Source organism: Panthera leo, chromosome A1, assembly GCF_018350215.1.
Source record: "Panthera leo isolate Ple1 chromosome A1, P.leo_Ple1_pat1.1, whole genome shotgun sequence".
NCBI classification, from domain to species: domain Eukaryota; kingdom Metazoa; phylum Chordata; class Mammalia; order Carnivora; family Felidae; genus Panthera; species Panthera leo.
This window is the reverse complement of record NC_056679.1, coordinates 144,237,244-144,264,227: the sequence shown is the minus strand read 5'-3', so window position 1 is coordinate 144,264,227 and position 26,984 is coordinate 144,237,244. Positions and strand designations below refer to the sequence as shown.

Below are 26,984 nucleotides of genomic sequence, written 5' to 3'. Positions count from 1 at the left end.
AATTTTAACTTTTTTTTAAGTTTATTTATTTTGAGAGAGAGTTCAAGTAGAAGACGGACAGAGAGAGAAACAGAGAGAGAGAGAAGGAGAAAAGAGAGAGGGGAAGAAGTGAGAGAATCCCAAGCAGGTTCTGTGCTGTCAGCGTGGAGACCAATATGGGGCTCGATCCCACAAACCATAGATGACAAGCAGAGCTGGACCCAAGAGCCAGATGCCTAAGTAACCGAGTCACCCATGCGCCCCTAAAGAATTTTAATTTTATTTGAAGCAAGTGGAAAGCCAATGAAGAGTTTAAAACAGGGGAGTGGCATGATTCAGTCTTTATATTGAAAAAGAGATCAGTTAGGCGGATACTGCAGCTGTCCAAGTGAGAACTGGTATACTTTAGACCAGGCTGATGGCAGTGGAGATGGCAAGACACACACAGACTCTAGACATATTTTAGAGCTAAAGGCAACAGGGCTTAGTATTAGATTGGACATGGCTGTCAGAAAGGAAATGTCCAGGATAACTTCCATTTTTGGTCTAAGTAACTCATTCAGTGTAAGTGCTGGTTCCTGGAATAGAGAAACCAGGAGGAGGAACAGGGTTGAATACATTAAGTTTCTGTGATGCACCGACGTGTGTATGAATCTAAGCTGAATATATAAGCCTGGAGAATAGGAGAGAGAGAAATCTGGGAATCACTGACATTTTGACAATTACAGTCATGGAAGAGAAATGTTCATAGGGGTAGGGGTAGGAGACAGTGAGAAGAGGTTGTGAGGGGAGGTTTAGGGGTTTAGGTTCAGGAGGTTTAAGGAAGGAAGAAAGCTCAGCTCCTAAGGGTCAGGCCTCTGAAACGCCAACATTGAAATGATACCTAGAAGATGAGAAAATAGCAAAGGATGCTTTGAAGAAGCAGGCAGCAAACTAGAAGGGAAACAAAGATGAGTACAAGTTTCCACTTTAGAAAAAGGAAACAGACCATACAAAGGTCCAGAAATACACCTCAGTGTATTGTAGGAACTGTAAACAGTAGGGAACAGCATCATCAGATATGCACTTTTAAAAGTAATCCATCAGTACTGCAGAGCAGAAACAGAGAAGGGCAAGGCCAGAGGCATGGAGATGCTCAGTTTCCTCAATAAACAAAAAGCCTTTCATAAAAAGCCTTTCATCTGACTGCCTTTCATAAAAAGTGACTTCACAAAAAGGCAAGATGATATAATACTACCACTTGCCAGAAATCCAGTATCTTCACTGTTGAACAAAATAATCCATCCACTAGAAGGGAAGGAACTGATTTCTCAGATTCTGCCTCATGGAAATCACTGTCTCATTGAAGGAAATGCTTTGTTTCCAATCTGTTTCATTCGGCATTCAAACTGAATGTTTTCTGAGGCAGAGATGTCCTAGATGTGTGAATATGGAGCTGCTGGAAATAATGTGACAAAGTCATCAGCATGTGAGCTACAGAAACGATGACCCCAGATAAGATCTCAAGCAGGGCTGAAAGTAAGAAGAGATCTCAGGAGAGAGCCCTGGGTGACATCAACATTTAAGGTGCAGGCAGAAGAGGTATCCAAAAAGGAAATCCACAACTTGTTTTTGTTTAATATATTCAAATTTACAGTAAGCTACCAAATCTTGAATCCTTCTTTTAAGATGAACAAATCTGCCTTCAAAATTAATATTTTGCCTAAAGCAACATTTTAGAGACTCATCCCATACTTTCCAAAGTTTTCTTTTCCCCTCTCTATCAATATTAACAAACAATGTATGTTTCAAAGTTTTTTGACAAAACCAACCAAGTGCCTATGGTGTATATATAAAAAATTGACAAGATCGTATCAACTCAAAGAAGCAGAAGAAATTCAGAGATCGAACCTCAAAACATGAATTCAACATAATTTAATATTAAAAGGTTTTAGGACTAATGACTTGCCAATGTGACATTCATTTATAAGAAGAAGCCAGAGGGCCACCTGGGTGGCTCAGTCGGTTAAGTGTCCAACTTCGGCTCAAGTCATGATCTCACAGTTCATGGGTTCAAGCCCCACGTCGGGCTCTGTGCTGACAGCTCAGAGCCTGGAGCCTGCTTTGGATTCTGTGTCTCCCTCTCTCTCTCTGCCCATCTTCTGCTTGTGTTTTCTCTCTCTCTCAAAAATAAACATAAAAGGGGAGCCCAGGTGGCTCAGTCCGTTAAGCGTCGGACTTCGGCTCAGGTCATGATCTTGCAGTTTGTGAGTTCAACCCCTGTGTCAGACTCTGTGCTGACAGCTTAGAGCCTGGAGCCTGTTTCAGATTCTGTGTCTCCCCCTCTCTCTGCCCCTCCCATGCTCATGCTCTGTCTCTCCATAATAAATAAACATTTAAATAAATAAATAAATAAATGAACCCCCCCCCAAAAAAAAAGAAGAAGAAGAAGAAGAAGCCAGAGAACTACAATGAAGCATCTTCTTGCCTAAACTTAGAGAACTAATAAAAAGTATAGGTTACAACACATAAGAAAGCATAACCTATTTATAAGAAACAGACTCTTAAATACAGAGAACAAATTGGTGGTTGCCAGAGGAGAGGTGGGAGGGGGGATGGGTGAAAGAGGTGAAGGGAATTAAGAACAGTTTTATCATGATGAGTACTGAGTAATGTATAGAATTGTTTAATCAGTATATTGTACACCTGAAATCAATATAACACTGTATGTTAATTATACCTGAATAAAAAAATTATAAAAAAATAAAATGGCTTTCAGCTTCTGAAAAAAAAAAATAAAAGGGGGGGAAGCTAATTTGGTTTCAATAAAGTATAATCCAGTGTCAATAATCTAAGTAGTCTTTGAAACAGTTAAGTATAGGATAAAAGTCATGTATACTTTCTAAAAGTCACTAGTAAAATTCTACACTGAAGAGGCCATTTCATTAAAAAAAAAAAAAAAAAAAAATGGTGATGGGACTGGAAAATCCTCTAAAACTTAAAAAACAGTTGGTCCTGGATTTATGATCTGTGTGATTGCCCTGGAACTAAAATGGACTGAAAATACGAAGAAGTTCTTGAGGGAGAATTCATGGATAACTGACAAACAATGGGCTCCTGGAGAACTTTGGAAGACCTTCCTTATCTTGCTAAATATGCTTGTCACCAATTTCTTGTTCTATGATCTCGCTATAGAAGAAAATCAGGATCTGAATGAACTTTTAAAAGGCTGCCAACATCCGAGTCAGAATATTAGCCTGGATAATCATACTGATATGATCTGTGATCTGCATGACACCTAAGTCAGTGTAAACAATAATAAATACACAGCTGAACCACTGACTAATCAGCTGACAATTTTCTCTAGGTACTGGGAACAGGATGAAAGGGCAACTAGGATTTAACAAATGATTTTTGAAATTATTTTTAGATTAGAAAGATAAAAGTTTTAAAATTGTGATCTAAAATTAAAAGGAAAAAGTTTTGTGTGTTTGTTATCAACTATGTAAGTGTTAGGCTGGTCTAAAGTTCATACTTGGAAAGCATCAGTGTTCAACACATGGCATATTTTCTTTCATGCTTCCTGGGAAAGTAGACTCCCAAGAGATACATAATTCAGCTCTTAGAGAGCATACGACATGGTCTGCTGAATTTATCTCAAATTAATCCTGGTTATAGAAAACAAATTTAACAACAGAAATAAAAGTTTTAATTTACATGAAAAAAAGTCTGCTACTGACTCTTTCTGCTGAATATTTCAACCAAGCGAAGAAGAATGTAAGAAGTACTGTGGATGCTCAGGTAGATGTCTTTCCACACTCTCTGCAGAAAGCCATCTGGTCTGCTTTTGCTCCACAAGGTACTCTTACCTCATTTCAGTACTGAACCAAAGTAGATAAGTTGACCCTTGAACAATGTGGGGATTAGGGGCAATGACCCTCCCACAGTCAAAAATCCTAGTACAGCTTTTGGCTCCCCAAAAACTTAACTACTAATAGCCTACTGTTGACCAGAAACCTTATTAACATAGTTGATTAATACATATTTCATATATGTATCACATTCTGTATTCTCATAATAAAGTAAGCTATAGGAAAGAAAATGCTAAGAAAATCGTTAAGAAAAACACACTGATAGCATGTACTGCATCAGAAAAAATCTGCATATAAGTGGACCTGCACAGTTCAAAGCCGTGCTGTTCAAGGATCAACTTTACTTCCATTCGTGGCATGTTTTCTTTACCCAGGTTCCCTCATCTGCAGGTCTTTATGCTCAAGAAGAAAAATTAAAGTCAAGTGATTTGGTAACCATTATCAACGTGTGTCCTAAAGCTTATCACCAGCACTGATATCTTTACCGAAGACTACTTTCTAAGCTGAACGTAAAATGCAGCCAGTAGTGAGGCGGCTGTGCAGCACATGTATATAAAGGCCCCAGCATAGCGCTTGTCATGTAATAAAGAGCTCAAATGTGGTAGTTAGGGTTACTGTCTCATTGTATTCCTTACCTCAACCCTGTGAGGAGGGAGTTTACCATTTCAAAGGTGAGAATATGGCATGGGGAGGTGGGCACCTGGGACATGACGTGGGACCCAAGGACTTCCTAGACTGACTCACTCAGTTGACAGAGCTGATACACAGCAGTTCTAACACCTCACCACACTCGTTCTGGTCTATTTATTCAGGAAGCTGTTCAGAATGGTTAAGAGCCTGCTCGGCTCTGGAGTCAATGCTCTTTTAAAATCTGGGCCCTACCAGCTATGAATCATTGAACAAGTTACTGAAGCTCTGAATTTGTTTACTCAGCTCAAGGACCTACCTCAGAAGATGATTTTGAGTACTAAATAGTGGTACATAGTAAAAGTGAAATAAATAACAGCATTCATTCATTCAATAAACATTACTGAATGTTAGTTCCTACTAAGCTCCTACTTAGCTCCTACTAAGTGACAGACACTGTTCTAGGTCAGAGTCCCCAAATTTATCTGCATATCGAAATCACCTGGGAAACTTTCAAACCCTCCAACTCCCAGGCCACAATGGAGACCAATTAAATCACAATTTGTGGGGGTCTGGACACAGACATCAGTATCTGTGAAGCTTCCCAAGTGACCGCAAGGTGCAGACAAGCTTGGAAACAGCTGTGTTTTAAGCATCAGATTCAGCGACCTTCCTTGAAGGGGCTCCTAGTTTACTCATTTACTTTCCCAAATATGTCACACCTGGCTCCTCTTTCAGATTCCCTACTGTTCCTGCGTTAGCTCAGGTCCCTCAGAACCTTCCTGTGAACTTGCCAATTTACCTCACCACAAGTTTGTTCCCTCCCCCACTTAAAATCTGTAAGTGCTGTTGATAGAAACATAAAGGAAATTGAATTACTGTATTAGGAATGCATTGATTAATATACTTTTTAACATGAAAGACTGCTAAGGACAAAACAAGCCCAGATCTGATCCTATCATCCCATGCTCAGAATCACTGGATTAACTTCCCCTGGCTACCAACTCCATCTAGCCTTCAAAGCCTTCTATGAAAGGCAGTGCCCCATCTCTTCAGCCCCGTCCTCCCAACTCTCTTATACTACTGATGACCCATATTAACTGGGTAACCCACTTTCCTTTGACTCGCCCTGTAAGCAGACTCATTCTTGGGACAAGGAACAGATCCTCACAATATTAGACAGCATATGGCCAGATACAAAATAAAATCTTCCCCAATTTAAAATTCTGTTCTTTTTTTTTTTAACATTTGTTTATGACTGAGAGACAGAGAGAGACAGAGCATGAGCAGGGGAGGGGCAGAGAGAGGGGGGAGACACAGAATCTGAAGCAGGCTCCAGGCTCTGAGCTGTCAACGTAGAGCCTGAAGCAGGACTCATTCTCACAAACTGTGAGGTCAGGACCTGAACCCAAGTCGGACGCTTAACCAACTGAGCCACGCAGGTTCTCCTGTTCTTTTTTTTTTAAGTTTATTTATTTTTTTTAGTAATCTCTACATCCAACATAGGGTTTGAACTCATGACCCTGAGATCAAGCATCACATGCTCCTCTGACTGAGCCAGCCAGGAACCCCTAAAATTCTGTTCTTTAAGCCATGGTAACTTTGGTTTTAAGGAAGCTAAGACACACTTAATTTCACAACTTTATACAATTTCAGATTAAACACACAAAAAAGAATTCCCTTTACCTTAGTTTAAGGAGTGGCTGGGTCACCCACTTCTTTAACTTCCGTTTCCCAAATGAGGTTTTAGTATGGTCTAAAACCCAAAGTAAACTTCCTTTGGTTTTCATGTCAGTCTAAGAAAGACCAGAAGAAAAGTTTTATTAACTAGACATTGTATTTATACCCAAACTGCTAATTGTTCATGTGCCTTAATTATTCCATATACCCCAATTTTAATTTTTTTTTAAGATTTATTCGTTTCAGATAGACAGAGCATGAGTGGGGGAGGGGCAGAGAGAGAGGGAGACACGGAGTCCGAAGCAGGGTCCAGGCTCTGAGCTTCTAGCACAGAGCCCAACGCAGGGCTCAACTCACGAACCATGAGATCATGACCTGAGCCCAAGTCGGATGCTTAACCAACTGAGCCACCCAGGCATCCTTCCATATACCTCAATTTTAAATGTTACACATGCCTATCATAAAGTGCAGCTCATAACAGGTGTTTAATGTTTGACGAATGCATGTACATATGAACACACATGCACTATATAAAGTATTGATATCTTCACAAAAAGGGACAGTCTGTGTAGTTTTGTTAACTAAAAATATTCAGAAATATTCTTTTTAATGATTATGTTTGATAGAAAGAGGTGGGGGAGGGGCAGAGAGAGAGGGGGACAGAGGATCTGAGGCAGGCTCAGGGAGCCCAAAGTGGGCACAAACTCACAAACCATGAGATCATGACCTGAGCCAAAGTTAGACACTTAACCTGTTGACTGAGCCACCCAGGCGCCACCCCTCTCCCTTTTTTAATGTAGAAATCTTCTAAAATACAGGCTTGTCCTAAGCTTCTTAAAAATACATACTTTTCTCCCTTGGCAAGTACAGTGAAAATAATTTAATTTCCTTCAGCAATTCAGTATCTTCCACCACCTCAGAGTTCTCATTCTAAGGACTGATGCTCTCATGAAAACACCGAACAAGCAGAAGGTACTGGAGATCAAAGTGAAAATGCACTGCACTCTAGGAATTCGCCCTGGAAGGATTTTATTTTAGTCTGCTCTATTAAATCCTTAGTAAAAAATTATCTATCTATGCTTTGCTACTTGAAAGTTGAACCACTAAAAAAACAATTTACAATTAACTAGAGATGATAGTTAATTTTAACCAAGGTTACATGGTATTTCAAAAAGTCTATTAACAGTAGACTCATTTGGAAGATTGCAGTTTTCACCTAAGTTTTTTGTAACTTTTTCCTTTTCCTTCAAATCATCAAGCAGGTACTTACAGAATACCTCTTATGTACTCAGTTGTATGGCCAGCAAAGGTGTATTAAGATACAGTCCCTCCCTTAGGGTACTTCTTTCCAAGTATAGGAGAAATGACTCATAATTAACACATGATGGCACCTGGCAGAAATTAACTATGAAAGGGATGACAAAAGCGGCCAGGCCTTAGGAGTTTAAAACAAAGCACACACGAAAGCCATAGGTCACAGAAGGCCTGCCTGAGAATGAGTTGGACAGACAGAGCTGACTAACCAGGGCAATCCACATCAACAACAGCACCATTCCTTCTGAAACAACAGCCCCAATGGCCTGAGTACAGTAAAGGGTCCCAGGAAGAGGAAAGTGGACAAGAATAACTTTCCAAGTATTTATTGCATCACTGAAGAACCCTCTCAGACAAGAAAGGGAGGGGTGGGAGAGAAACAGCTCTATTACTCATTTGCTCTCCCTGATACCCAGCCCCCTCCTCATTACCCGCCTCATTACCTCCATGGTAATGGAGGCCAAAGTCAAGTGCAAAGACAAGCCAAAGATGTGAATTCTTAGCCTCTGTTTCTATAATGGCCCAAGTCCTGACAAGGGTACCTTAATGGTAAGTGATTTTTCCCTTAGGAATTTAATTTCAGAACTGACTCCACAGCAGTAGAATTTGAACAGGAAGGATGTGGCAGAATAAAGAAAGTTTGGAATGCCAGGGCTGGAACAAAGTATTCAGCTGAATACTCTGACTCTGAACTCTTCTTCATCCAAGAAATGTCCTTTTCTTCCTTCTGCTCATTTGCTATCATGAGAATGTATACAGAGTAGATGAAAAAAATTTGCAGGAATAATTCTCAATTTCTGGATAATGTAATGACAAGAAACAAATGTTACAGTATGAAAGTAAGACTGACTAGTATACAAGGATACCTTAGAAGATGAAGAAACTAAACAAGAGAAACTAGTTAGTAATACATAAATCTAGGAGTCAGGAGAATAAATTCAGCATTTACTTTAATTCACAATAGTAAGAAACATTTCTAATGTTTATTTATTTATTTTGAGAGAGAGAGACAGCAGAGGAGGGGCAGGAGAGAGAGGGAGAGAGAGAATCCCCAGCAGGTTCTGTGCTGTCAGCTCAGAACCCAACTTGGGGCTCGAACTAATGAACCATGAGATCATAACCTGAGCCGATATCAAGAGTTGAGTGCTCAACCAACACCCAGGCACCCAGGTGCCCCAGTAATAAATATTTCTGAAGAGCTTTAAACCATTTAACTCAGATGATTCAGCTTTGCAACTACTTATCAAATGATTTGGAATTGCTTTTTATTTCTGTGACTTTATATTAACATTATATAATATCTTATTTCTAAGTTGTAATTCAATAAATTAAAATAATCAATTTAATGTCTCCATTATCTTCATAATTCATCAATAAAGGGCAAATAAATGATGACAGAAGCTTGTGAAATGAAATTTATGCATCTTACAATCTAAGTGAATGTCACAGTAACTTGTTTCAAATGCTGAATAAGACAAAACATTTCAATGAAAAGTTAAGGTATACAGAAAAGATATAATCAAGGAGACAAAATATCCACTTTATATTAATTTCCAAAGATGATGTCTTTCCAAAGAAATGTATGATACAGAAATTATCAGGATGGGCATGTCACTTCAATAAGTAAAAAAGAAGTTCTATAGCTCTCAAAGTAACCCCTAGGGAAATAGTTCATATATCTGATTCTCAAAAAAAATGGATGCTGCAGTTATCAACTACTAAAGAGTACAGGCAGAGTAATCAGTTGAACACAATATTCTTGTTCTCACCTGCACTCTTAAGAACAGACTGCTACTTTATTCCAAGTTTTTTTTCAAAGGGGTTTTGAATCAGTTACCCTCTATGTTTACCTGACCTGATTTTGTAGGATTTCAAGATTCCTTAATGTTGTTCCATTAATTGTCATGAATTCCATTTCACCAGACAACTGCTTAAAATTCCTGTAAAAGAATGAAACATGAGCCATGATATAAGTGCATAAAGGAGTTTGAAAAACTAATTTAGGCACTAAAGATAATTCCAATACCATTATGACAAAAATGAGCTCTTTGACAGAAAATCAAACCAAAAGCAGCAAACGAGTATTCTTTGGGATATTGTCTTTCATTGATGCTGGTGCCATTAAACAGACTGATGCAAAAGGATAGTTGTCTCACACCATAAACAAGCACAGGGAAATAAATGGTACTAACATCTCTTTTTTACATTTCCAGGAATAAAACCAAACACAGTCTTTTATCATCAGCAGAGCATGTGGTGGTATCTTTAGGAAAAGCTATGAAATTAGTTAGAAAAATATGTGAAAGTATTTAAAAACATCTCTTATTCTTTAGCATGAGGTCATCTTGATGAACCCTTTAACAGCTTTTAATCAACATTCTGATAGGTGCAACAAATGTTATATACTCTGTAATTAACAACACAAATTAATAGGACTAATGTTTTAGTGGAGTATAAAACCAAGTGGCAAAAATTACTTCCTTAAGCTCAAAGAATTAACATTTTCCTTATGTCCGTACAACTATCCCAAATGAGCTTAAAGTTCAATTAACTTGCAAATAGACTTGAGTATTGAGTTGTGATGATTTTTTTAATATTTATTAATTTTGAGACAGTGTGCACAAACAGGGGAGGGGCAGAAGAGGAAGAGAAGATAATCCCAAGCAGGCTCCGCACTCAACATGGAGCCCGACATGTGGCTCAATCTCATGAACTGTGAGATCATGACCTGAGACAAAATCAAGAGCTGGATGCTTAACCAACTGAGCCACCCAGGCGCCCTGAGCTGTGATGATTAACAAGTGTATGCACAATTCCAATTTTGTTCTTAGCAGTCTTTCATGTTAAAAAGTATATTAATCAATGCATTCCTAATACAGTAATTCAATTCCCTTATGTTTCTATCAACAGCACTTACAGATTTTACAGCTTATTCTTTTTTTTCAATATATGAAATTTATTGTCAAATTGGTTTCCATACAACACCCAGTGCTCATCCCAAAAGGTGCCCTCCTCAATACCCATCACCCACCCTACCCTCCCTCCCACCCCCCATCAACCCTCAGTTTGTTTTCAGTTTTTAAGAGTCTCTTATGCTTTGGCTCTCTCCCACTCTGATCTCTTTTTTTTTTTTTTCCTTCCCCTCCCCCATGGGTTTCTGTTAAGTTTCTCAGGATCCACATAAGAGTGAAAACACAGGGTATCTTTCTTTCTCTGTATGGCTTATTTCACTTAGCAGAACACTCTCCAGTTCCATCCACGTTGCTACAAAGGGCCATATTTCATTCTTTCTCATTGCCACGTAGTACTCCATTGTGTATATAAACCACAATTTCTTTATCCATTCATCAGTTGATGGACATTTAGGCTCTTTCCATATTTTGGCTATTGTTGAGAGTGCCGCTATAAACATTGGGGTACAAGTGCCCCTATGCATCAGTACTCCAGATTTTACAGCTTATTCTTAAAGGCAAGAAAAAATGGCAAGTCACTGAACTATTTGGAGGAAAAGCATGAGTGTTTGCATTATAAACCTACTGTACCTCTCATGGCTGTGATAAGATTTAAATACAACCCAGGTTCCTAAGCCAGTTATGGAAAGAAGGTTCCATCCAGGAGTCTAGAACCTAAAATCAGAGCCTGTGCTCAGAGAGATGCCTTCACTTGTAGATGACTCTCCCAACTAAAGCTCCAGAGCTCTGAAAAGGAAATACCTTACTGCTTATTAGGAATACTGCCTAGTAAGAACTGTCCTTTAGCAGCATGATTTCTCTGACAGGTTTGACATACCTTCTGCGAAAACCTGTTAATGATTTTTAGAAGGAAGAAACTCTAACACTGATTGACAGCAAGTGTGTGTAGCTCTTTCACTCCTTCTTAGAGCACTTAACTTAATTTGCTTTGTATTACAGCAATTACATGTTCTTCTGCTACCCTCATTAATAGATCTAAGTTCCTTGAAGGCAAGAGTTATTTATGTCATACATTTTGCAGCACCTGCTGAGCCTAGCAGAACACAGATGTTCAACAAATGTCTGCCATTTTCTTATGGGAAAACCAGTTTGGCTTGGTTGGTTGGTTTCCTTTGAATAAAGCTCACAAAGGTCCATAAAACACCCAGGGACAATAATAAAATGTAAAACATTATTTTCAGAAAGAAACAATTAGGCAGTGATTTACTGGGTAGCTGACAGGTGTTCACACACCTCCATGGTCAAAGATCCAGGTTGGAAGAGTTGATAGCCTGAACTTGAGTTAATATCTAGCCAGTTCCCATGTGTTTGGACAGAAGTCATTTCCTTCCCCTGTTCCTGACAAGTTGATTAACTAGAAGTGATTAACACTTGAGTACCTTCATCAAATACAGACTCTACAGGGATGCTCATCTGGTTTGAAAGACTAATCAAGAACCCATAATCCAACAGCCTTTTCTAAAACATCTCAGCTAGCTGTCTTCATCGCCCATGAACACCAGAGCTGTAAGATAAATAAGTGACATTTAAGATCTGTGGACTGTCCAGAAACACTGCTCAGCTAGCTTCACCCTCAACAAGAACTAGTAAACTCAACAGTCCATACCCTGAAGAATGAAGTCTTAGGTTTAGGATTCTGAAAGAATCCCTATGCCACCAATTAGTTGAGAGTTTTGTCACCTAACTCCAACTAAAAGTGAAATCCTACTCCTACTATGCCTCCAGTGAACCTCTGAAGCAAGGCACTGTCAGAACCTTTTAAAAAAAGAAAAAAAAAGAATTTCATGGAGCTCACAGAGGAGTTTACAGGGCTTAAAAAAAATTTTTTTTTTAATGTTTACTGATTTATTTTGAGGGAGAGAGACAGTAAGCAGGGGAGGGGCAGAGAGAGTGGGAGAGAGAGAATCCCAAGCAGGCTCCATGCTCAGCATGGAGCCTAACGTGGGGCCCAATCTTCCCGAACCATGAGATCATGACCTGAGGTGAAACCAAGAGTCAGACGCTTAACTGACTGAGCCACCCAGGCGCCAATACAGGACTGCTTTTGTGCCCTATTGCTAAAAAGTATCTATATGCATGAGAGAATTGGGTTTGGACTAACACACAGCCTAGTACAAAGAGCACTGGGGGAGGAGGCTTAGAGTCCTCACCTATATTTTTACTGGATATAATTACTGGATACTCATAATACCAAAATGAACCCAATAAACTGAACAACTAAAGCAACTTAATTTAGCTCACAAAACCAGACCTTTAGAGAAACAGTATATGTTCTTTTATTAATTGGCAGTATTAATGAGTTGTGCATACAGTTTTTTGTTTTGCTTTAGTTTTTTCCCCTTATTGAACAAGTCCCCTAAATTTCAAAGTAGACACAGTGAGAAGCAAGGAGTTTATTTGAAACTCACGTCTGTATTTATTCTAATAAAAGAGATCAACCACTGGGCAATATTAAATTGGAATGATTCCTATGAAACAGTAATTATTAAGCAACATAAAAACCTAATAGGCTTTTGGGTTTCCCATATGTTTGTTTGATAATGTATTTTGGAGGTGGGGCTCTTCTTTCCAAATACAAAAGAAATTTCCTCCTGTCAGTGCCTATTTCCACTAGAATTATATATATTTTTGAACTCAGGGTTTTATCTACCAGCATCCTTAGGAATTCAACATCGATCATCGATATGATCATCGATATGAAATAAACAAGCAATTCTAAATTATTTATCCTTTTGGAAAAAGTCAAATTTTATGTGCTTTGAAATGAACCCCATCAACACTGTCTGGCTAGAATTCATGTTGTGTGAACCTGGATAAAAATCCAGGTAAGTAACATGGGAAAATACTTCATTAATATTTCAGACAAAAAAACAAAGGATGCTTCTTTCCCCCTGAAGTTTTATAATGGGAGGAAAATGTCCTTGCTGAAAATTTGCCAGAGTAATTTAAGATTCTGTGTCACCCCTACCCCAGTTTTTTTAAAAAATGAAAACCAATCTTTCTGATTTAGAGGAAGTTAAAGGTACACATATTATCTCAAAGCCCAATCCCTTACAAAGATCCTATTCAAATATAATTTGAAACTTGAAACAAACAAAAACAATCAACCCCTACCATTACCTATAAAATGGTGGAATAGTGGAAAATAGTTCTCTATGTATAGTTTTCATAGTTCATACATTCACCATGTGTCTAATCTTTTCATTAACTTATTTATTATAAAACTTCAGTTTTATTGTAGAATCACTTCAAGTTGATTTGTAATTAACAAAATGAGTATCTTTACATTCCTAAAAGATGCCAAGTACATTAGAGAGGAAAATAATAAGAAAGGTATATAAAAGGGCCCAAGTGATTCTTTAGGATAATACACAGGACACTGAATATAGCCATATTCACAGCTATTAATAATAACAGTGAAAGGACACAAAGCAAAATTTAAACAAGTTAAAGACACATAAGACAAAGTCTGGAGGAAACTAAGGGCAAGCTTCCAAAAGTCTTCTCCTGGTGGAGTCATACAGGATGTGTTTAATTTCCCCAGCACTGAGTTATGATGATATGTGTGAAATGGCCACCAGAGAAGCACATTAGAGACTCAGCACCTGGGGTTTACACTGGAAGCTGGTCACATAGGCATCTTTTCCCTTACATGTACCAAAATTCCAGCTCCCAGAAACAAGCAAGTAGTTAGCATAAACCAAGTTCTTTTCACAGTTTAGGGAGAGTGAGCCATTCATATCAGAGAACGCTGGAAAATTTCCCAGATGCCAGTTAAGGGTCAAGCTCGCAAGTAGGTCTTTCCAAGTTGTCTCATCAGGTCTGCTATGTTAACCATTATGTGCACATCTCTCTTTTCAAGTTCTAATTCTCTTCAAGTATATGTGTTATGTTTATTCACTTTAGTGTTCCTTCTAGTTTACTCTTCACTCCTAAATTGATCTTATTCTTTAATACACAGATCATTCTTAAATCCTATCATCTCATTTCAAAGCTTTCCTATTTCTCATTTGTTCTTTCACATCTAGTATCATTTTCTTATCTAGTATCTAGTATCATTGTATTTTGAAGTAGCAGGTTATAGTTTTTATTTCATTTGTGGGCATCTTTCTGGCACACATTCATTTTCTGTAAGGATGCTATGTGGCTCTTTATTCTGTTTCTTCTTATAAACATTTTGTTTAAGATTTGAATTCGGTTCTTTTTCTATTTTTAATTTTTAAGTTGGTTGTCTTTTTAATGTTTGTTTATTTTTGAGAGAGTCCAAGCACGAGTGGGGGAGGGACAGAGAGAGAGGGAGACACAGAACCTGAAGCAGGCTCCAGGCTCTCAGCTGTCAGTGCAGAGCCCAACAAGGGGTTCGAACTCATGAACTGTGAGATCATGACCTGAGCCGAAATCGGACACTTAACTGATTGAGGCACCCAGCACGCCACTATTTTTATTTTTTAAGTGCAATCATTTTTCTGGAAGTTTTGGAACAGAGGAATCGTTTAGGATAGCTGTGCAATTTCACACATCTCCCTCTTCTGTCGTTAATGTGTGATGTTCAATAATGGCACTTGACTTTTGCTTTCATTCAAAAAGATTAAATGCGTGAGAATTATCCTTTAACTTTAAACAATTAAAAAACTGGACAATTTTATAGTTTTAAAAGACTGTTTTCAGCTATTAGACATCAGACAGCACAGAACCGTGATCCCAGAGACGAGAAAAACAAATGAGGTAAACATTATGAGTGACTTTTTGCAGAGAACAAGAGAACTAGAATTTGTAAGACAGAAAGCCAGAGATGATAGAGATGCACACAGAAAGAGCTCCTAAGATCTGCAAAAGGGTCCGCTCAGGTCTCTGCCCAAGTACTCATCCTTAAATGTGTGGGGGGACCTCCATGAGGTCAAGGAAAGAACCACAAGAAAACACTAGGTCAAACATTGACCAGGGTTTACACAGGGCTTACAATAGTTTGCTCTCTGACCAACTAGGGTGGAAATACCTCAAAATACCTGAGGCACTGGGTGGAAGCCTCAGAAGAGTACTGCTTTAGGAGTGGGAATAAAATAGACACAGACAAGGATTTCCCAATTTTGGTACTAATAACATTAAATATATATGTGTATATGTGTTACACTGAGATATAATTCACATACCACACCATTTATTTGGAGTATGCAATTCAATGGTTTTTAAGTATATTAACAGTTAGATTGCGCAACCATCATCATTATGTAATTTCATAATGCATTTGTTAAATGCATTAAGTATTTTATTCTTTTTTTATGCTATTATAAATGAAATTATTTCATTTTTAGATTCTTCATTGCAATTATACAGGTATACAGTTATACAGGTATACAGTTAATTTTGGTATATTGATCTCATATCCTGCAACCTCATGAACTCATTTCATACGCTTTAATATTTTTTGTGGATTCTTTAGGATTTCTATACAGAATTTCATGTTAACTGCAATAGCAGACAGTTTTACTTCTTCCTGTACAATTTGGATGCCTTTTATTTCATTTTCTTGTCTAATTGCCATGGCTACACTTTCTAGGACAATACTCAATAAAAGTGAGAAAACACTGCCTCTTCCTATTCCTGTTCTTGGGGCGGGGTGGGGGTTAGCATTCATTCTTTCTCCCATTAAGTATGATATGAGGTTCTGAGCTTTTCATTCACCTTGAGGAAGTTCCTTTCTAGTTCTAGTTTGTTGGATGTTTCTATTCATGAAGGGGAGTTTTAATTGTCTGTTGAGATGATCCTGTACTTTTTATCTCTTATTATACTGACACGGTACAGAACGTTAATTTTCCATTTGTTAGACCAAACCTGTGGTCCTAGAATAAATCCCATAGTCATGATGTATAATCCTTTATTTTGCTGGATTCCATTTGCTTGTATTTTTTTGAAGATTTTCATGTCCATATTCATGTTGGTCTATAGTTTCTTCTTTTATGGTATCTTTATCTGGTTTTTGGACTAGTGAATTTAGGGCTAAATAAGTATTTTCTACAGAGAATATCCTGTCCATTTTAGGATATTCAGCCACATCTCTGGCCTCTACCCATTAAAGGTCATTAAAATAATTGTAAAATTCATTTTCACTAGTAAAAGTAAACACTCTACATTACCATTCTGTTATAAGAAGTTTTCTAAGAAAAAGCTGTTACAGTTCACCTGGGGTGGATTTTCTCATTCTTTCCTAAATTTCCAAAAACCATGTGAAGTTCTGACCATACCAATATTAATAAAAGTCATCTGAAAAGACAAAAGCACTCATTTCCAACATTAACAAAATGCCAATTCCTTTACAATTTCATCAATTTGGGAATCCAACATGGGAGTCTGTCATAATGACTAATATCCCTCATATTCTATTTATTCTATTATACTATTTTGCTCTGGACAAAGCTATTTAAACTCTCAAAACAAACTGGAACCTCAAGAAAAATTTTTTTTAATCTTTTTAATGTTTCTTTATTTTTGAGAGAGAGAGACACAGTGTGAGTTGGGGAGGGGTGGAGAGAGAGGGAGACACAGAATCCGAAGCAGGCTCCACTCTTTAAGCTGTCAACACAGAGCCCAATGTGGGCTCAAACTCACAAACCGCAACATCATGACCTAAGCCGAAGCCGGACACCCAACCGACTGAGCCACCCAGCCACCCTGGGAACCTCCAAATTTAACTTATCTAATAAAACCTCACTTAATCCAATTTTAAGAATACCTAAAATGACATATTTTCTCTAATATCCTAAATTTCTATTGTAAAGGCACAAAACAAATGCATATCAAGATTTTTATGAAATATGCCAGTTTTTATGAAAGCATTTGCAATACAAGGAAAATAAAAACTTCCCCATTAACACAGCACTTGAAGTAAATATAATAGTATCTTATGCTGCTGAACTGTTTTTTAAATTTTTTGTAAATGTTTATTTAATTTTGAAAGAGAATGAGAGTGTGAGTGAGGGAGGGACAGAAAGAGGTAGACACAGAATCCGAAGCAGGCTCCAGGTTCTGAGCTGTCAGCACAGAGCCCAACCCGGGTCTCGAACCCATGAACTGTGGGATCATGACCTGACCTGGGATCGGACGCTTAACTGACTGAGCCACCCAGGCGTCCCCCATTATGCTGCTGAACTTTTAAAGTAATATAACTGAATTCTCAATACACAAGAACATTCATGTTTTCCAAAGTAATTACCTTGAGAGGTTACATTCTTTTTCCAAAATGTAAGTGTGGAATCACTCTTCTGTAATTATCTTCAAAGTTCAATCACATGCCATCTATGTAACATCATCATTCATATTTCACATTTAAGCAAAACAATAGTACCAGTTTGCCAATGACATTTTGGCAATTTCCAATCAAAACCACACTCACAGGATGAGTTCCTTCCTTCTTTCTTTTTCTTCCATTAATCCTGTATTTACTGATTGCCTGGTTGGTGCTGGGCATATTCTGAGTGATAGAAATTTATACCATATGAGGGCTTAACATTGTGGATCTCCATTTTTCTTGTTTTTGGCTCTATGGCATTGAGAGGAGGGGATCACCCAACTACCAGATTAGACACATACTAAGTCATCAGCAGATTCAGTTTCCTGACCAAGGCCCAACACCACCACCAAATACAAAATGAGAAGAATTCAGCTTCATGTAATTTATCAAGTTAGATGATTTAAAAATAAACTAATTTAACTTCAATATAAATAAACACGTTTTACTATTTAGTATTATTCTTACTTTGACTTAAAACTAAAGAGGACACGATAATGTTTTTAGACCCAAATATATCTACTTCTAAATACATCAGAGCCTGACTTAATTTAATTTAATTTAATTTAATTTAATTTAATTTAATTTTAAAAAGGCACAGAGGGGTGCCCGGGTGGCTCAGTTGGTTAAGCGTCCGACTCCAGCTCAGGTCATGATCCCATGGTTCGTGGGTTTGAGCCCCGGGTCCGGCTCTGTGCTGACAGCACAGAGCCTGGAGCCCGCTTCAGATTCTGTGTCTCCCCCTCTTGCCCTTCCCTTGCTCATGATCTGTCTCTCTCTGTCTCAAAAATAAATAAAAACATTAAAAAAAATTTTTTTTTATAAATAAATAAATAGAAAGGCAGGGAGGTGGTGGCTGGGTGGCTCAGTCGGTTTAGCGTCCCACTTTGGCTCAGGTCATGATCTCACGGTTCTTGAGTTCGAGCCCTGAGTTGGACTCTGTGCTGACAGCCGAGAGCCTAGAGCCTGCTTCAGATTCTGTGTCTCCTCTCTCTCTGCCCCTCCCTTGTTCATGCTCTGTCTCTCTCTCTCTCTCAAAAATAAATAATAAACATTAAAAAAAATTGTTTTTAAAGTCAGTTTCTTTATTCCAAAATTAATACTTCATTGCTTGGTGATATAGGAATAGAAACAAGTCTTAATGGGCAAGTTATCAGTCACTAATTCTACCTCATTTAGAGGGGCTATCTTGAGGAAGTCAAACGGTAGGTAGTTTGCCATCTTTTCATTACAGGGATCCAGCACAGTCAACCGTATGGATCAATCTCTGCCATAATCCTATCACTGGAGCTTAATGTGGAACCCAATGAGGTGTTAATACCAGGCTCATACTCTTTAACAAAACAGTTCAGCCATAGTAAAAGATATACAGATTAATAATACAGTACTCAGGTTAAAAAATAAAACACCAATTAGAACTCCCCTGTGCCATTTCCCCCACCGACCTTTATTGCTTCCCCTCCTTCCCCAATAGAAGAAGAAATCACTCTTCTGAATTTGTTGTTCATCACTTCCATGTATGTCTTTGTACCTTCCCTATATACCTGTGTATACTTTTTAATTTTTTTTTTTTTTTTTTGAGAGAATATGAGTGCGTGCACAAGCAGAGGAGGAGCAGAGAGACATGGAGAGAGAGAATCCCAAGCAGGAAGCCTGATGTGCAGCTCGATCTCACAAATGGTGAGATCGTGATCTGAGCCGAAATCAAGTCAGATGCTTAACCGACTGAGCCACGCAGGCACCCCCATACACATGCATGTATTCTTAACTAATATTCCTAAGCACTACTTCAGTTCTGACTTTTTTTACATGTTTCTAACTTCATATAATAGTATGTACTATATGTCCTTCAGCAATTTGATTTTTGGCTCAATATAATGGTAACACAATTTTTTGAATACTGGTATGTGTAACTCCAGTCCATTTATTTTCATTGCTGTGTAACACCACACTGCATGAATATAACATAATAAATCCACTCTCCTGTTGATGGACATTTAGACTGATTTTAAAAAGGACAAAACGCTTTCAGAGAAATGATATTCTGTTCTATCCTAAATACTACGTAGAACACACACCAAAAAAGACATTACAAAAAGATTCCCAAGGGACATGCCTTTCTCCCATCCTCCCCAACAACCAAATCAGGACGACCTCTTTGTACCCCACTTCATACTCGGCCATTTTATTGAGGTAGCTCCTATTTCCCCACCCACCTCTGCAGAACAGGAAGAAGCTTACTTATCAAGGTCAAAATGATAAAGGGTAATTCTTCACAAAGCCAAAAACAAGGGGCTGCTGAAAGTGAAATACAGAAAGGCAAGAAAATGATCCCACTACCTTTTTTTATTCCACTGGTTTTTAGACTATTATCTTCCTAGCATGTCAACTGCCAGTTTTTAAATCTCTGAACTCTACAAAGTTAATCACTCTTTTAAAAAGCTATGTTAGTATCTATCCTCTTTATCTCCAACTTTATGATCTATGGAGAACTGAAACTAAGAATAAGAAAGGCAGTGAAGTTTTATGAATGTTTTTTAATACCACTTCTTAATTGTACTTAATACTACTTACCAATTAACTGTGCTTTAGAATTCAGTATATTAAAAAGCTACATGAATACAAATTGACAAAATTCTTATGGATATTTTTATATTAATTAATATGTTTCACCAATAGTACCCATATAGGTCATCCTTGCCCCTAAACAGAATATTCTATCAATAGTAGCTGAACTTCTCTGAGTACCATACTTACCAAATTCAATTTAAGAAATACTTTTATACACTGAAATACGGAGAGACTGAATCACACTCTAAAGCTGGACGTATTATGGTTTAATGACGACATACAGTAGAAAACAGACGATGACTTTTTGTCAGTCAATAATCAAAGAAAAGTCAATAATGTAAAACTTCCCAGATGCTCTTACTTCCAAATGAATCCACATGAACTTCAAGCCAAAAGAATTTTAAAAAGGAATTTTTCTTAAAGAAAATGTTTTTAATAAAACTCTACCCCCTTTGTTTTTTTGTTTTGTTTTGTTTTGTTTTAAAAATTACTTACTTGGGTTTGGAAAGCACCTTTTCCAAGTTAAATTCTTTGAGGTATCTTATTATAGCAGCCAAAGAGCAAATCACAGTCTTCTCCAAGTTAATGATGCCAGAAAAACTTTGAGAACCTAAAAAAAAAAACAGAATATAGACTTTCATTAAAATTATTGTTCACCATTGTTAGAAATAAACTTATTTAAGTTAAGTGAAATTCAGCTTATGGTTATTGAAATGATAATTTACACAATACTTCCTAAAACTGCCCTTTGGAAAAATGTTAGAAGATTACAAATACCTAGGTCATGGAAAAACAGGCATTTTGATAGTGAAATAAGCCTTTTCTGGAGAGCAACTGAGCAATTGAGCAACTTTTTCAAAATATTAAAATGCCCATCCCCTTTGACCCAGAAATACTCTAAAATGCATGTCAGAGATGTATTTACAAGGAAGTGAGCTGAAAAATCTTTTGTAATAGTGAAATCTAGAGACAACTTAACTGAACATCAATAAGGTAATAGTTAAATAAATTTTGATAAGTCCAGATTATTATGCATCTACCAATAAGAGTGACTTACAACTATCTATAAAGGCACAGAAAACTATCCATAATATATTGCTGAGTGAAGGGGGGAAAAGTTGTACAATTATTCTCATCTCTCAGCAGGAATACTGCTTACCATCTGGTCTCCCAGCTTCATCCCTGTGCCTTACAGGGTATTATTCTCAACAGAGCAGCCAAAAGAATCCTTTTTAAAATGTGCAGCAGACCATTAGACTCCTTTGCTTATAAAAATCCTCCAACATGAGAGAAGCAGCTCAACCCCTTACAGAGGTCTGGAGGTGAGTAACTCCCCACAACTTGCCTTCCACCTCCTTTATTCTCTTCCTTAGTTACTCTGTTCTAGCACCCAGGCTCCGTCTTATTCCTTAAACATAACGGGTACCTGAGATATGCTGTACTTACTGTTGTCTCTGCCTGAAACACTGTTCCTTCACATGTCCATATGGCTTTACCCCTAAACTCCTTCAATCTTTGCTCAAATCTTTGTTCAAGTGCCATTTTCTCAGTGAGGCCTTACTTCATCACCCTATTCAAGTTCACCCTCCTCCATGCGTTATTTTCTTTGTTAATACTTACCACCTTCAAACACACTAACTTAATTTATTGTGTGTATCCGCCCTTAGAATGTGAACTCCAGAAGGGCAGGAATTTTTGTCTGTTTTATTCCTTATTGTATGTGTGATGCTTCACAAAATAGGCCATCAATAAAAATTAGTTAAAAGAATAAATCCAGGTTAGATTAAATATACAGAATTATGCACATATAGTTATATGTGTAGATTTGTACATAGAAAAATTCTTAAAGATTTGAGGGGAGGGACTTTTACTTTTTTGTTTATGCACGACTATGTTTGGACTTTTTTTGCAATAGCCATTTGCTACTTTCAGAAATAAAAAACATTACAAAATATCCTCTACAAATCAGTAATACCAAATACATTAATTCCAATTGTGGCTTTTTATAAAACCAAGGTATAAATAAAGAGTTAGCGAAACTCTTCCACCTTCTGAGAATTTCATCTTTTAACTTTCTATCTCTAGTCCCCAGGATATCTGATAAATTAGATGACGTGCCAGTGAGTTCTGAGGTAACACTGCATGTGGTTAAGAATGACCTAGGGGCGCCTGGGTGGCTCAGTCGGTTAGGTGGCCGACTTCAGCTCAGGTCACGATCTTGCGGTCCGTGAGTTCGAGCCCCGCGTCGGGCTCTGGGCTGATGGCTCAGAGCCTGGAGCCTGCTTCCGATTCTGTGTCTCCCTCTCTCTCTGCCCCTCCCCCGTTCATGCTGTGTCTCTGTCTCAAAAATAAATAAAACGTTAAAAAAAAAAAAAATTAAAAAAAAAAAAAAAAAAGAAAGTTAAGAATGGCCTGAAACCAGTAAATGGCACCTGGACTAAGAAGAATTACTGATTCTACAATTTGGGTCTTCTCTGAGTATACTGACTCTGAAGTTGGCACTGTATGAGGCTTCTAAACCTGGGCAGATCCTGATGAGTGTCTCCTGCCTCTGCAGCTGAGCTGTCACTCGGAGGGATAGGCCAGTAGCACGACTTCAGCCCTCAGTGACCCTATGCACAGCTATAAACCCTGTGCGGGGCTATTCCCACTAAGAGGAGCAAGTGCCCTATTAGCAAGCTGGGTTTCCTCTCCCCTACCCTTCCAAGTGAATCTGATGCCAAAAGTGGCTTATGGTAGGCCTGGGACTTAGTCCTGTCTTTACTTGAGCATAAGACAACAATCCCTTGTGATAATACAGACTGTGTCAGAAGTGGGTTACCCTCACAGACACTCAATTCAATCTGGCACCAAGAGATTAAAGGAGATGGGCAGAGAAATGCTAACAAGACACTGGTGCCTGTAGGAGGGCCAAGTGGAGACTGGTCTATCTATGGTCTAATGGTAACAGTCCTATAACATGTGATAGGATATAAAAATGAAACTTAACAGAAGTTGGACTAGCAGAAAGGAGAGGTACAGACCAAATCAAGCAATGATACCTGGCGAGGACAGGTGAATTAAACAAATAATGGTTACTTAACATATTAAGACCCTGTCATTAATGTTCTGGTATTTAAATTCTGGCAATCAGTCTAACAAAACACTGGCCTTTATCAGGAGATTTAACCAAATACTCTGCAAAACTGCAAGGAAAATAACGGGCTATTTTTTAAGAGAAGCAAAAAGGAAGAGTGATCAGTAATACCTTACACTCCAATGAATCTGTCAAAAACATGAAGTTACTAAACAGTCATAACTACAAAGGAAGAAGCTGCAGGGGGTGTTTTGATGAGTGCAAGAACAGTGAACACCTGCCTCTACTCTTGCCAGTTATTTAGCGGTAACTGCCTAGTTTTCATTAAGTTGAAAATCAAACTCGCACCTTTATCCAAATCTCAACTCAGTTGTATTTGAGGACATTAAGGCTAACACATATACAATATTTACCTTGGATGTCAACTACATCTTTTGCATAAAACTCTGTAACTGCCTGGAAAGCATGGCTGTATTCAAAATACACGTTATCCATCCTTTCTACTCGAATTCTGTCATCCCGCACACTGAAAGAAAAAAATGAAAACCTCAAAGATAATTATTCATAATTGGAACTATCTGTATTTAGGCCTTGGTCTGACCAAAAAAAGAAATTCATTCTTTATTCCTTCGTAAGTTGAAAAAAAGAGAAAGATCTAAAGTTTCCCTGTTAAAAGGTCTCATTTCATAAAATATAATTACCACTTTTACCACTGGTATTTTATATCAAGTAGTACACTGGGATTATCAAGAACCCATTGAATTTGAGGTCAATTACTTTAATAAATACAAAAGGGAGAAAAATGGAAAAGCATCATTTTAATTTAATTGCACCATTTGTTTAAATACTCTACCAATTAAATACATCATCAAGTAATTCTTTCTCTGAAATGGCATCTTTGTCTGGTTGGCTTTTTGCTAAGTCTGTTTCTACCACACTCACCATTCAAACACAGTAAATTCTCCCTAGGTCAACTCTGTCTTCATTTAAAGTGCTTCTATAGTCTCTGTAAAATTCTGTGCACGCATGCGTGTCTAAGATTATGTGAGTACATAAAACCATATCATCCATGCTGACTAGTACATTTTCTTTCTCATCTTCTGTGGCACAGAGTTCCCCATTCCCCCCCTCCTCCCCTCCTTCCCTTGTCACCTCACTACCAACCAATGTTAACAGCCTAGAGTGAAACTTAATTTTATTTCATGTTCATATGCTCAAACACAAGCATATATCATATACATTCATACTCAAACGTGTCCTTGTTTTATAAAAATGGGATGACTTCACACTAGCTCTGTGTATTATTTCATAAGCAGTAACTCTTGGAAATTTCTCCACATAAAGTGACCTAGCAACAGCTAATTGTTTGTAATGCCTGAAAAATACTTCATAGTATGTAAAAGTCATAACTTATTCACCGATTTCTTTTATTATTGGATATTCACTTGATGTTAACATTTGTCACATGTTGCTTTAGAACATTTTATCTAAAATGGTGCAGCCGCTCTGGAAAACAGTGTGGAGGTTCCTCAAAAAATTAAAAGTAGATCTATCCTATGACCCAGCAATAGCACTGCTAAAAACTTACCCAAGAGATACAGGAGTGCTAATGCATAGGGGCATTTGTACCCCAATGTTTATAGCAGCACTTTCAACAATAGCCAAATGATGGAAAGAGCCTAAATGTCCAACAACTGATGAATGGATAAAGAAGATGTGGTTTATATATACAATGGAATACTACTTGGCAATGAGAAAGAATGAAATATGGCTCTTTGCAGCAATGTGGATGGAACTGGAGAGTGTTACGCTAAGTGAAATAAGTCAGGCAGAGAGAGACAGATACCATTATGTTTTCACTCATATGTGGATCCTGGAAAACTCAACAGAAGACCAGGGAGGAGGGGAAGGGGGGGAAGGGGGAAAAAGAAAGTTACAGAGAGGGAAGGAGGCAAAAAATAGGAGACTCTTAAATACTGAGAACTGAGGGTTGATGGGGGGTGGGGAAGAGGGGAAAATGGGTGACAGGCATTGAGAAAGGCACCTGTTGGGATGGCGTTGTATGAAGACCAATTTGACAATAAATTAAATATTAAAAAATAAATAAAATAAAATAGGAAATAAAACAGAAAAAAAACAAAAAATAAAAAATAAAAATAATAAAATAAAAATAAAAATTTAAGTAATAAAAAAATGTAAATTCACATTGATGGGTATGTCAAAGGGGCACCAGGGAGTCAATTGAAAGAACTACCAATGGCCAAAGCTGAAATATTTGAGCAGCTTAATAAATAATGTACTATAAGATTTTAGCCCAAAGTATAAAATAAATATTCCATGAGCCCAATAAATAAATAAATAAATAAATAAATAAATAAATAAATAAATAAAACACCCATTTTGACTTTAAAAAAAATAAGAAAACACTACGTTAAATAAATAAGCAAACAAACAGCACACATTCCTCCTCAGTCACATTCATCTCACTACCATCTGAAAAAGTAAACACTATCTTTAATTTGGTGTATATTAGTACCACATAGGTTTTTAGACTTTGCAATATACCTTAGCATTTTTATACAATATGTTGTTTTATTTCATGTGGTAAATTTTACTTAAGTGGTACTTTATTTCACCTATCCTTCTATAAATTGCTTTTACATTCAGCATTAGAAAATTTATACATGAAGCCAGATAAACCTCTCTTAATTTTTAACTACTTCTAAGTATTCCATTATTTCTTATATTTTCTAGTGAATTTTTAAGGTTTGCTTTTCAAATTAAGTTCACCTGAATTTATTTGGGGGGATGGTATAAAGTTAGAAATACAGTTTGATCTTCCATATGATCATTCATTAATGTTCAAAGCACTGTTTATAAAACATTGTGTCTTTTTCTACCACTTCATAATGTTGCATCCAATAAATATCATATTTCTATATACGTGTGACCCTGTTACTGGCTTCTCTATCCTGTTCCACCATTCTTTTAATATATCTCTGTATCAGGACCACAGTACCTTTATTTCCATGGCGTGGTATCAGTATCTGTGGCACTGCCCCTAGACCTTGCTTTTCAAGATTGCCTTGACTACACATAGGCCTCTGATTTTCTTTATAAATTTCAGGTTCATCTTGCCAAGTTCACAAAAACCTTACTAGGATTTTGAATGGATACACAATGAATTAATTTAGAAGTATCTTAACAAATCGAGATATCCCACTGTTAAAGACAGTACAATTTCTCTATCTCTTTTATACATAACAATAATGTTATGTAATTTTCTCCATGTTTTATAATCTTTGGTTGTGCTCCTAGGTATGTTACAGATTAATACTACTGTGAAGGGAAACATATTTACTAGAGAGCTATGATGGTATACAGAACCTATCAATTTTTGTACATAGTAACTACTGAATACTCCAATTTATTTTCTTGTATTGTCTATGTATGCATCAATATCACCTGGAAAAAAAACGTTTTTTTTTTTAATCTCTCCCTTATAATTTCTAATCTTCTTTTCTTTTTCCTATCGCATTACACTACTGGCTAAGACCTTCAGGCTGTGTTGAACAAAGGTAATGCTAACACGCATCCTTTGTCTTCTTGCTGACAATAATAGGAATCCT

General features: G+C 37.4%; 1 protein-coding gene across 4 annotated transcripts in view; it reads right to left on the bottom strand.

Annotated features, from left to right (window-relative positions):
- Positions 1-26,984, bottom strand: part of MSH3 (mutS homolog 3) — a 213,576-nt gene that overhangs the window by 107,752 nt on the left and 78,840 nt on the right. For all 4 annotated transcript variants that reach the window (XR_006203637.1, XM_042942382.1, XM_042942371.1 and 1 more), the window contains exons 9-12: positions 23,769-23,881; positions 20,775-20,889; positions 9,307-9,391; positions 6,144-6,253 (exon numbers count right to left, since the gene is read on the bottom strand). Coding sequence is in view for 3 of the 4 variants with exons in the window: in XM_042942382.1 (XP_042798316.1) it covers positions 6,144-6,253; positions 9,307-9,391; positions 20,775-20,889; positions 23,769-23,881 (423 nt within the window). In the remaining variant the exon portion in view is untranslated. The remainder of the gene's footprint in view (positions 1-6,143; positions 6,254-9,306; positions 9,392-20,774; positions 20,890-23,768; positions 23,882-26,984) is intronic.